Source organism: Bos indicus, chromosome X (assembly GCF_029378745.1).
Source record: "Bos indicus isolate NIAB-ARS_2022 breed Sahiwal x Tharparkar chromosome X, NIAB-ARS_B.indTharparkar_mat_pri_1.0, whole genome shotgun sequence".
Taxonomy (NCBI): Eukaryota; Metazoa; Chordata; class Mammalia; order Artiodactyla; family Bovidae; genus Bos; species Bos indicus.
In genome coordinates this window covers 94,288,163-94,300,669 of record NC_091789.1, presented here as the reverse complement: position 1 = coordinate 94,300,669, position 12,507 = coordinate 94,288,163, and the positions used below count along the sequence as shown (strand labels likewise).

At 44.8% G+C, this 12,507-nt stretch overlaps 1 protein-coding gene and 1 non-coding gene across 2 annotated transcripts in view; one reads left to right on the top strand and one right to left on the bottom strand.

Annotated features, from left to right (window-relative positions):
* The window catches only part of DGKK (diacylglycerol kinase kappa), a 174,651-nt gene that overhangs the window by 154,478 nt on the left and 7,666 nt on the right, over window positions 1–12,507 (top strand). Inside the window, exons 19-25 of the mRNA XM_070785407.1 lie at window positions 1,132–1,228; window positions 1,498–1,605; window positions 2,243–2,356; window positions 2,704–2,838; window positions 6,780–6,940; window positions 7,631–7,772; window positions 9,047–9,133. Of these exons, the coding sequence (XP_070641508.1) occupies window positions 1,132–1,228; window positions 1,498–1,605; window positions 2,243–2,356; window positions 2,704–2,838; window positions 6,780–6,940; window positions 7,631–7,772; window positions 9,047–9,133 (844 nt within the window). The remainder of the gene's footprint in view (window positions 1–1,131; window positions 1,229–1,497; window positions 1,606–2,242; window positions 2,357–2,703; window positions 2,839–6,779; window positions 6,941–7,630; window positions 7,773–9,046; window positions 9,134–12,507) is intronic.
* Window positions 3,784–3,855, bottom strand: TRNAC-ACA (transfer RNA cysteine (anticodon ACA)). Its single transcript has one exon. It is a non-coding gene; the product is annotated as a tRNA-Cys (tRNA).

Genomic DNA, 12,507 nt, shown 5'->3' with positions numbered 1-12,507 from the left:
AGGTATGGTTTTTCCAGTACTCATGTATGGATGTGAGAGTTGGGCTATAAAGAAAGTTGAGTGCCAAAGAATTGATGCTTTTGAACTGTGGTATTGGAGAAGACTCTTGAGAATCCCTTGGACTGCAAGGAGATCCAACCAGTCCATCCTAAAGGAAATCAGTCCTGAATATTCATTGGAAGGAATGATGCTAAAAGCTGAAACTCCAATACTTTGGCCACCTGATGTAAAGAACTGACTCATTTGAAAAGACCCTGAGGCTGGGAAAGATTGAAGGCAGAAGAAGAAGGGGATGAGATGGTTGGATATAGCATCACCGACTCGATGGACATGAGTTTGAGTAAGCCCCAGGATTTGGTGATGGATATGGAAGCCTGGCGTGTTGCAGTCCATGGGTTCTCAAAGAGTCAGACACGACTGAGCAACTGAACTGAACTGAAGTCTTTGAGATACAGGTCTTACAAAATCCCTCCACTTTGCCAGAAAAGTTATGCTTCAAAGAAACTTCAGTCTGTCACATATTTCAAATGAAATTGATTCCAAGAGGGTAAAATCTTGATCTCCCAGAGTGGCACTTGCTGGTATGTACCAGCCAGTTGGGCTTCCTAGGTGATGCAAGTGGTAAAGAAACCAATGCAGGAGACATAAGAGAAGCAGGCTCGATCCCAGGGTCAGGAAGATCCCCTGGAGGAGGGCATGGTAACCCACTCAAGTATTTTTGCCTGGAGAACCTCATGGACAGAGGAAGTTGGTGGGCTACTGTTCAAAGGATTGCAAAGAGTCGAAACAACTGAAGTGACTTAACACGTACAAGCCAGTTATGCTCACAGCTTTTTATGAGCTTTATTTTAAAATATAGCCTATCTCTTGCAAAACTGAACCAATATCAACAGCAAGTGACAAATCAATGGGACGCTGAAGTCTCAAGGACACCCAGGAACCCATTACAGCTGGTGTATGAATAAGGATTCCAGTTACACTATCCTAGCATTCCCTCTTGTGTCACGTTACCATGACTCCTCCCTATAACAAGGCACTTGAGGAATAAGATGGTATCTCGTCTTACTTTTCTTCATCCGTTTACCTTTATTCACCCTCTGACTATCTTTCTCTACCTTTATCTCCCTGTAGTAGCCGCTTTAAGAACAAGATGTGGTATGGCCTTCTGGGAAGCAAGGAACTCTTTCAGCGCTCTTACAGGAAACTGGAAGAACGAGTGCACCTGGAGGTCAGTAGAAAAAGAGGATGATCCTTCCTGGGCATCAAGAAAGGAAATATCATGACCTTGGGAATCAACTTCCCTCTATATCCTTAGTTCTTCTCAAGCTTTAACTCTAATCCTCACTCATGGGAGTAAAGCATGAAGATAGGTTTCCATTTTATGGATAAGAAAATGATAGCATGACAAGAAGACAGAGCCCTTCCCCCATGTCTGTAAATATGCCTTCACACTGGTATCTGAAGAGCCAGCCAATAAGGGCTACTCTTTTCTTTCAGTGTGATGGAGAGGCCATCTCCTTGCCAAATCTGCAAGGCATTGTAGTGCTCAACATTACCAGCTATGCCGGAGGCGTCAACTTTTGGGGAAGCAGCACGGCAACCACAGTGAGTATGGAACAGGGAATGGGGAGGGAGAAAAATCTTGACCCCTCTAAAGTCTATCAGAAAGGAGAGCTGAACTGACTGGAGTGTGGGGGAAAAGGAGGCAGGCTGGGGACCATTATTAGCAGCTGTATGATGAGTATTTTTAAGGCAATTACCACCCCATAGCACAAGAATCAACCAAAAACCTGAGGATCAGATCAATTCTTCCGTGTTGCATGGACTTTGAATTTTCCATTTCTCAAGCCTGACAGATCCTTGAAAGGTTGACTACATTATGATCTTTTCTCTACGGAGGTCTGTCAATAAAATCTCCTGAGAAATTGGTCATGAATCCTTTCCTCTGAGCTCACCCAAGAAGGCCATGAGACCAGTGGCTTTGGGGATTTATGATGCTATATTGGACAGGGAGGGAACCAGCTAAGAGTTGTGATCTCAAAAGGAGCTGAGTTTAGGTCTCAGTGCCTTTCTCCCAAGTTGGCTTCCTGACCTCATCCTTCCCCTTTTCATAATGTAGTAGTTTCTCCACTCTTCATGAGCTAGAAAAAATTATTTTACTATGAGCTTTCAAAGCATACCTGCTTGTGACAAAGTATGGTTCTTCAAGAGTGAGATATGTGACACAGTTCTTTTTCTTCAGGAATATGAGGCTCCTGCGATAGATGACGGGAAGCTAGAGGTAGTGGCAATCTTTGGTTCTGTACAGATGGCAATGTCTCGTATCATCAACCTGTATCATCATCGCATCGCCCAGGTAGGCACACGCTGGGTGGGCACCAGAAAGGGTCTGAGCTCTGTGGCTACAACATAGGATGTGGGGTGCTCCCAGGAATTAACCAGGTATAAGAATGGCAGGGTGGAGGGAGTAGGGTATCTGGTAGGCAGCAAGGTGCTGGCTGAGGTTAGAAATAGAGGTGGTAGGAACCAAAGGAGCAAAAAGTCTATAGCAAACATATGTTTCCTCCCTGGGATAGTCTGATTCACAATTTTGCTGATCCTGTTCAGATACACATTTAGGCTGTGACTGTGAGATTATCAGATTAGTCTATAGTCATTGCCTGATTTTTCTTCCCCATTCTCCCTCCTTCTCTTCTCTGGCAGTGCCGTGAGGTGATGATAACTATCAATGGTGAAGAAGGTGTCCCAGTACAGGTGGATGGAGAGGCCTGGGTTCAGAGGCCAGGCCTTATCAAGATTAGATACAAGAACACCGCTCAGATGTTGACCAGAGATCGGGTAAGAAAGGAAGGCTCGTCTTGGGCTCCTCCATTGTCTCATCTACAGCTATCACTTGAGTACTGAATGCTTCCAGTCAGGCAGAATTTCTCAAAGGGAGGTCTGCATGACATCTCAGAATCACCTTGGGTGCCTGTTAGAGATGCTCATTCCTAGGCCCCACAAGGTCCCACTGCATCAGAATGGGGAAGGGTATTTCCTGGGAACTTGCATTTGCAGACAAGCTCTCTGAGATACTCTCGTACGTAGAGACACTTGCAAAGCACTGTCCAAGAGAGTGAGACAAGGAGCTGCCTCCTGTGGTTTTCAACAAAGTTGTCCTCATTCTTACAATGCACAGAGAGCTAAAGACCTCAGTGGTTATGGAGAAATCTGCTCCCTCAACAAGAGATTCTTCATTGAATAGGATCTTTAGGTTCCAAATGGTATGGACCTAACAGAAGCAGAAGATATTAAGAAGAGGTGGCAAGAATACACATAACTGTACAAAAAAACATCTTCATGACGAAGATAATCATGATGGTGTGATCACTCACCTAGAGCCAGACATCCTGGAATGTGAAGTCAAGTGGGCCTCAGAAAGCATCACTACGAACAAAGCTAGTGGAGGTGATGGAATTCTAGTTGAGCTATTTCAAATCTTGAAAGATGATGCTATGAAAGTGCTGCACTCAATATGCTAGCACATTTGGAAAACTCAGCAGTGGCCACAGGACTGGAAAAGGTCAGTTTTCATTCCAATCCCAAAGAAAGGCAATGCCAAAGAATGCTCAAACTGCCGCACAGTTGCACTCATCTCACACGCTAGTAAGTGAAAGTGAAGTCGCTCAGTTGTGTCCAACTCTTTGCGACCCCTTGGACTTGTAGCCCACCAGGCTCCTCCATCCATGGGGTTTTCCAGGCAAGAATACTGGAGTGGGTTGCCATTTCCTTCTCCAAGAGATCTTCCCAACCCAGGGATTGAACCCGGGTCTCCTGCATTGTAGGCAGACGCTTTACCGTCTGAGCCACCAGGGAAGCCCACACGCTAGTAAAGTAATGCTCAAAATTCTCCAAGCCAGGCTTCAGCAGTATGTGAACCGTGAACTTCCAGATGTTCAAGCTGGTTTTAGCAAAGGCAGAGGAACCAGAGATCAAATTGACAACATCCAATGGATCATCAAAAAAGCAAGAGAGTTCCAGAAAAACATCTATTTGTGCTTTATTGACTATGCCAAAGCCTTTGACTGTGTGGATCACAATAAAATGTGGAAAATTCTGAAAGAGATGGGAATACCAAACTACCTGACCTGCCTCTTGAGAAACCTATATGCAGGTCAGGAAGCAACAGTTAGGACTGGACATGGAACAACAGACTGGTTCCAAATAGGAAAAGGAGTACATCAGGCTGTATACTGTCACCCTGCTTATTTAACTTATATGCAGAGTACATCATGAAAAAACGCTGGACTGGAAGAAGCACAAGCTAGAATCAAAATTGCTGGGAGAAAGATCAATAACCTCAGATATGCAGATGACACCATTCTTATGGCAGAAAATGAAAAGGAACTAAAAAGCCTCTTGATGAAAGTGAAAGAGGAGAGTGAAAAAGTTGGCTTAAAGCTCAACATTCAGAAAACGAAGATCATGGCATCCCATGATCTTCATGGGAAATAGATGGGGAAACAGTGGAAACAGTGTCAGACTTTATTTTTTAGGCTCCAAAATGACTGCAGATGGTGACTGCAGCCGTGAAATTAAAAGACACTTACTCCTTGGAAGGAAAGTTATGACCAACCTAGATAGCATATTAAAAAGGAGAGACATTACTTTGCCACCAAAGGTCTGTCTAGTCAAGGTTATGGTTTTTCCAGTAGTCATGTATGGATGTGAGAGTTGGACTGTGAAGAAAGCTGAGTGCCCAAGAATTGATGGTTTTCAATTATGGTGTTGGAGAAGACTCTTGAGAGTCCCTTGGACTGCAAGGAGATCCAACCAGTCCATTCTAAAGGAGATCAGTCCTGGGTGTTCTTTGGAAGGAATGACGCTAAAGCTGAAACTCCAGTACTTTGGCCACCTCATGCGAAGAGTTGACTCATTGGAAAAGACTCTGATGCTGGGAGGGATTGGGGGCAGGAGGAGAAGGGGACAACAGAGGATGAGATGGCTGGATGGCATCACTGACTTGATGGACGTGAGTTTGAGTGAAATCCGGGAGTTGGTAATGGACAGGGAGCCCTGGCATGCTGCATTCATGGGGTCGCAAAGAGTCGGACACGACTGAGCGACTGAACTGAACTGATAAGGCATCTTAAAGGGCTTCCCTGATAGCTCAGTTGGTAAAGAATCCGCCTGCAATGAGGGAGACCTGAGTTCAATCCCTGGGTTGGGAAGATCCCCTGAAGAAGGAAACGGCTACCCACTCCAGTATTCTGGCCTGGAGAATTCCATGGACTGTATAGTCCATGGGGTTGCAAAGATTTGGACACAACAGAGTGACTTTCACTTTCACGGCATCTTAAAATACTGCATTCACAAATATCACCCACCTCAGCTAAACCATCTAAAGCTAAAAAGGAGCCATTGTTGATCAGTGTTCAGTGATTACAGGCTTTCTTACACTGTGGCCTATGCACAGTCCATAGACACAGCACTAGTGAAGGGATGGGATGTCTAGTTTATAAACTACCTGCTTTGTGTTGGGCACTTTACATATATTCTCTCAAATAGATCCTGTCAACAATCTATGAGGTTCAGTTCAGTCACTCAGTCATGTCCGACTCTTTGCAACCCCATGAACCGCAGCATGCCAGGCCTCCCTGTCCATCACCAACTCCCGGAGTTTACCCAAACTCATGTCCATTGAGTCGGTGATGCCATCCAACCATCTCATCCTCTATCGTCCCCTTGACCTCCTGCCCTCAATGTTTCCCAGCATCAGGGTCTTTTCAAATGAGTCAGCTCTTCGCATCAGGTGGCCAAAGCACTGGAGTTTCAACATCAGTCTTTCCAATAAAAACCCAGGACTGATCTCCTGTATGATGGACTGGTTGGATCTCCTTGCAGTCCAAGGGACTCTCAAGAGTCTTCTCCAACACCACAGTACAAAAGCATCAATTCTTCAGTACTCAGCTTTCTTTATGGTCCAACTCTCACATCCATACATGACTACTGGAAAAACCATAGCCTTGACTAGATGTACCTTTGTTGACAAAGTAATGTCTCTGATTTTTAATATGCTGTCTAGGTTGATCATAACTTTCCTTCCAAGGAGTAAGTGTCTTTTAATTTCATGACTGCAATCACCATCTGTAGTGATTTTGTAGCCCCAAAAAATAAAGTCTGACACTCTTTCCACTGTTTCCCCATCTATTTGCCATTAAGTGATGGGACCAGATGCCATGATCTTAGTTTTCTGAATGTTGAGGTTTAAGCCAACTTTTTTACTCTCCTCTTTCTATGAGGTACATACACTTATTCCCATTTTACAGGTGAGGAAAATAAGGACCAGAGAGGTTAAATACTTTTCTAAAAGTCACATGACTAGTGAATGACAGAAGCACAATTCAAAGTTAAATTAGATACATCTGGCTCTAAAATCCATCAGCATATATTGCCTAGATTCGGCAAAGAAGGGAGCATGAAATGGGCTCTACTGTCTTACTGATCGTGATGCCTTCCTATAGAAGCTTCTGGAAGGCAGACATCTGTCTGATTCAAGCGTCTTGTCCCAAGACTTGGCATTGTAACAGTAAAAACAACAACAAAACTATAAGTGCTTAGTATTAAAGACATTGAATAAAATGTTGGACAGATGTATAAAGTGTGGAGATGGGTGTATGGGGGAATATGTGGGGCCCTCATTCCCCTTGACCCACACATATCAGACTCACATACAGACCTGTCATGTGCCCTCTTAGCTAACAGCAGTCATTAGGATCTGCCACTGTCTTCATTTCCAGGACTTTGAGAACTCAATGAAAATGTGGGAGTGCAAGCATGCTGAAATCCAAGCTGCCTCTCAACCCCAGCTGGATTCCCAGGAATTTCAAGATAGCCTCTCTGATGAGGAGTATGCCCAGATACAGCACTTAACTCGGCTTGCAGAAAACCTCATCAGCAGGTAAGTGGTCTGGCCCAGATACAGGCCTGGAAATCCCAAGAAGGGATGGGGACAAGAAGCCAACTTGTGTCTATAGGCTACTGCAGAGCCTGACCTCAGAAAGGAGTCTTTCCCAGAGCTCTGAGGACTGAAAGGGACTCTAACAATCCAGACAGGAAGTAGTCTTTGTGGTCAGCTTGGACTTCTCCCATTAAGTCCAAAGATGAATTTTGATCTCTTCCTGCTGCCCCAGACCCAACAGGATTTAAAATGTTTATCCTTGGCCTTAAATATCAGGAAGGCCTTAGAGCTTCTGGAATCAGCTCCTTCCTCTATTCTAGCCTCCCACTCTTCCAAAGTACCTAGTATCTAATTCAGGTGAGATAAGGATGGACAAAGTGGGAATTCCCTGGCAGTCCAGTGGTTAGGACTTGGTGCTTTCACTGCCAGGACCCGGGGTTCCACCCCTGGTTGGGGAACTAAGATCCCCCAAAAAAGAATGGACAAAAGTGAATACCTATAGAAGAGTAGAAACATTTTCTGGCATAAGTGGCTACCTAGAAACGAGTAGAAATAATAGGAGGGAGTAAAGAATACAATTCAGGTACTCAGAGCTTTCATTTTTACTTTTAATCCTAACCCTCACAAGTACCTCAGACCAGAAGTCCTTCAGAACTCTAGACTCATTTATTTGTCCTTGCTTTATTACAGACTTACTGACCTGAGCAAGGTCCACCAGCATGTGTCTGTCCTCATGGATTCTGTGAATGCCAGTGCTAACACCCTAAACGATGTATTTTACAAACAAGAGAGTGGCAATGAGACAGCTGCAGCTTCCTGCACTCCCATTGAGGTAAGGGACGAAGGGGCAGATGAAGGAAAGGAGTAAACCAAATAGGAAAGGGAATAGAAGGGAAGGAAGAGGAACCAGAGGCTGGCTAGAAAGCCCGAGCAAATGACATGGCAGGAAACTGATGGATGGAATAGAAAGAGAGGCAGATATTCCTTGACTTGTTACAGGTTCAGAGTGGCTACTGGGAGAATCCCATAGCAGACTTCATCAGCCTGAGAGCTATCTACCACACTGGTCTCAAGGAGAAATAGCCTGTGAATGGAGAGGAACTTGGCTTTGGCCCTTCCTCATCCTAGGTGGATCCCTGTATAACCTGTTAAGGCGATACTTGTCATTGAAACCTGAACTCCAGGCTGCCTTGGTTTTCCTCTTGAGGGAAAGGTCCAGATTAGGATGCTTGATGTTAAATGTGCCATCTCGTGACTTGACCCACTGGCAGAAGATTTTTAAGTGATGTTTTTTAAAAGTAACTTTATGCTAAGAAAAACCATACAAAAGGGCCACATACAGGATCAGGATCTCCTAAAATATAGGCTACCTATTTATGGGGGGGCCAGATCTTCGTTGGAAGGGGCCTGGAGTTTCAAGAAGAGAGATGGTTAGGCCTAATTCCACATTCCTTGGAAAAGGCGGCTTTAGCTAGTGGCATGGAGAGGGCAATGGCACCCCACTCCAGTACTCTTGCCTGGAAAATCCCATAGATGGAGGACCCTAGTTGGCTGCAGTCCATGGGGTCGCTAAGAGTCGGACACAACTGAGCGACTTCACTTTCACTTTTCACTTTCATACATTGGAGAAGGAAATGGCAACCCACTCCAGTGTTCTTGCCTGGAGAATCCCAGGGATGGGGGAGCCTGGTGGGCTGCCGTCTATGGGGTCGCACAGAGTCAGACACGACTGAAGTGACTTAGCAGCAGCAGCAGCAGCAGCTAGTGGCAAGAAGTGGCCTTAAATTTATGTCCGGTTTGCATATTTTGTGTTTCCCTATACCCAGAGTACTCAATCAGTGATGATAAATGCAAAGTTGCCCTTTGTCGCTACATAGGACACACCAGTACAGCTGCACTTATAGTTGATAGCTGGCATCAGTTTTGACTGGTTGGTGCCCATGCTGAACTATTAGTTGTGCTATATTGTGAATATTACTTTTTCACTTACAGCCACATCCTACTAGCCTGCCCCTACCTTCCCGCAGAAAAGCCAGTTGCATGCTTACTAACCAACAACTTCTCTCTCTTTGTCCTTTCCCTTCCTTTCTTTTCTTCTCCTCTCAGACTTTAACCAGAAATGATGCAGTAGATGTTACATTTAGTCTTAAAGGGCTCTACGATGACACCAAAGCTTTCCTGGATGAAAACTTGGTGAGTGGATGGGTTTGGAACAAGGGAGGGCAATGTATCCCATCTGAAGTTGCTCACAGTCTGCACTTGGTTCTAAGGCATTGGAAAACATGTAGGAGCATTTTGCCCAGGTTTTATCTGGCAGTCCCTGCTGCATCACCCTCACCTAGAGTTATTATCGATCATGTCACTTCATAAATTATGCGAGTCCATAGGAACTATCATATCCTTGAAGAAAAATCTCCCCCTCTTCTTTGGTAAATGTTACTTAGGTCCATACGAGACCAAACAGAAGTAGGGTGTTCTCATTATACCCAATACAGCTTCAGTAGAAAAGGGTGAGCTCTTTTGAGCTGCTCTATGTCTCCCAAGTTTCCATAATACGTCTTTCACCATGTGGGAAGAGAGTAAGGAACAGTGGGGGAAATTGGCGGTCTCTGAGTTCAAATCTGCCAGTTACTAACTGTATTAATTTCCTAAGGATGCTGTAACAAACAGTGAAACCTGGGTGACTTTGGACAACAGAAAGTCATTGTTTCACTGTTCTGTAGGCTAGCAGCCTGAAATCAAGGTGTCAGCAGGCTTATGTTCCCTCTGAAACCTGTAGGGAAATCCTTCCTTGCCTCTTCCTAGCTGCTGGTGATTTGTTGGCAGTGTTTGGAGCATTCCTTGGCTTGTAATACAGATGCACTGCTCCAATCCTCCATATTCACATGGTGCTCTCTTCTGTCTTCCCATGGCCATCTCCTTAAAGGATACCAGTCATACTGGATGAGGGCCAACCCTACACCAGGGTCCAGACCAGGCCAATGATCTCAGTAATTACATCTTCAGTGACCCTATTTCCCAATAGTTGAGGTACTGAAAGTTAGGATTTCAAGATATCTTTCTGGAGGGGACACAAATGAATCCATAACAGTATCTGTATGAGGTAACTTCACCTCTGTTTCCCAACCTACAAAATAGGGATTGTAATCTCTACCTCTCCAGGTTGTTGTGAGGATTAAACAAACTACTGTTTATTAAGTGCCTAGCTCTGCCTAGCAGCTTGACAGATGGTAGATTTTATCAGTGGTAGGGAAAATGGACTGAGGCTCAGTTTTTGAGCTACAAGAAGAGTTGCTATTTCTCATACTGCAGAGCCCATAGGCACACCTGGTGAGTGTGCGCTAATGAGTCAACTGTACATGACCACCCCACTTTGAGTTTCACTGCTAAGGCCCTGAGGAAGATGCTGTTCTTGCTTCTCATCTAATTAAGGTTTATTTGAAGAGGGGCCTCTGAGTTGATTTGGAAGAAGGGCATCCACTTCCCCCTTCCATTTGCACATCTAATTGGCACACTGCACAGGTGGCAGAGTGGCAAAGACAATCAGGCCAGACTGTCCCAGCATCTGAGCCCCAGGCTAGAGTTTCAGCCTTTAGAGACAGCACCAGAAGTACCTTCTATATATAGGTAGAGCTCAATGGCCTTGCCAATTTGAGCAGCAGGAAATATGGGAGCCTGGCCTCTCATTGACACTCAGGCTTTCCTGAGGCTCATGGGCTCATGAAAATTGACTTATACCAGCCAACAACCCAAACTGAGCACATACCACACTTAATAAAGGACCTGGTAAGGACCCACACACACATACAAACATCCAAATGAGACCTGGGTACAAATGGAAGCTAAGAAAGGCCATATCATGAAGGTGACATGGACATAAGGTTTATTTCATTTGAATGTTGTTATTTCTCCCTTTGAAGGAGGAGGACAATAAGGAGCTCAGTGTCGGGAGAGGGTTGTAGCCTTTTGATGAAGAAAATCCCACCCAGTAACTCCCACTTCCCTTATTCGGCAAACTGACTTAGTGATGTGTTCGAACAGGAACAAGAAGTGAGCAACAAAGCCCCCTGAGTCAGTTTGCACATTTATCTCAGAAAAGAGTCCTGGACAAGGTCTCTCTTGGAGCCAGAAGGACAAGAGAATATAGCACGAGATTCAGGCCCACCCATGTACTGTTTTTCAGAGCCTGATTCTCTAGGTACCAAATAGGAAGTTCTTAGGAAGCCATTTTACTCCTCTCCTATTATGATCAGGAATCATTTTCTAAGGCCCCAGCTCCTCATTTTACTCTGTGGCTGTGGGTTTGCCTACCAAATCCCTTTTGAGCATTGCTTGTAAGTATGCCCCCAAGGGCCCCTGCCCCTCTCCCCCTTACCCCAAGTGATGGCGTGTCTGCCTGTCACCGCCGATCCCCAGCCCACAAGTGCACACACGTGTCCTGTGCACCTGGGCTGCCCTGTACTGTCCTAACTCATTAGTTGTAAAGCAAAAGCAGATCATTTGTCGGCATGACTTGGTCACCCTCTCATATCCCATCCTGATTGGTCATAACCTCCAATCCCCACCCCCCTGCTCATTCACCTGCCACTCCTTTGTGACAGTTGGGAAGGTTCCACTAAAGGCTGGCTCATGCACAGCAAGAAGCCACATAAGTACCAAATTGAAAGTAGAGCACATGCCAGGGAGGAGAGATGAAGGCAAGTTAGGTGATCTGGAAAGGACATCAGGGCTGATGATATTGGCATGCATCTGTCCTCCCAGCTCACTAATGGAATATGAACGATCTCACCCATGTTGTTGGTCTGGAACTTGGGTCTTCTAAGTTGGAGATGGTTTTAGAAGAATCTATTTTAACTCTTCCATGGAGTATACAGAGTTCATCCTGTGGGTGCTGGGGGATACTAGGGAATGCTTAAGCTTTGTTTCTTGAACCTGTGAGACAAGCCAACTGAAACTATTTCTTATTTACTAAGAGTGAATAGCTAGGGGCTAAAAGCACAGCCTGGAGAGGCAGACCCTCTTTGCCAGGAAGGGAAATTTGGAGCCTGTCTCTCTGTAGCCCTCCCCCTTACTTCACAAAGCAGCCTTTAAATTATGGTAACTGGGTAATAAAGATTCCTCCCCCCCACCAACCCTAATATCTAGCCACCCGACATACCCTTTCTGGGATAGTATGGTATAGAGGGTAGGCTATAGAGTTAAATGGATCTGGTTTCTATCTAGTCATGCGATCTTGAGCACTAAACTTTTAGTTCATTTTTCTACCTATAAAATGAAAACAGTAGTACATCATAAAGTATTATCAAGCTACTGAGAAGATGGAATGAAATCATGTATGCATAGTGCCTAGCATATAGTATGTGCTCAAAAATTGGTAGCTATTATTATGAGGACATTTAGATGTCTCCAGAGACTTGAGGATCAAGGGTAGGACCTTTATCCTGGACCCTAAGCTGTTGGGGTACAACTCAGTGTTAACTTATACTGGTCAAAGGACCTCTCTACTTTCAAACTGTGAGTGTGCCAAGCTCCAAAGAAAACATCACTATCTGATTTTTTTCCTGAAT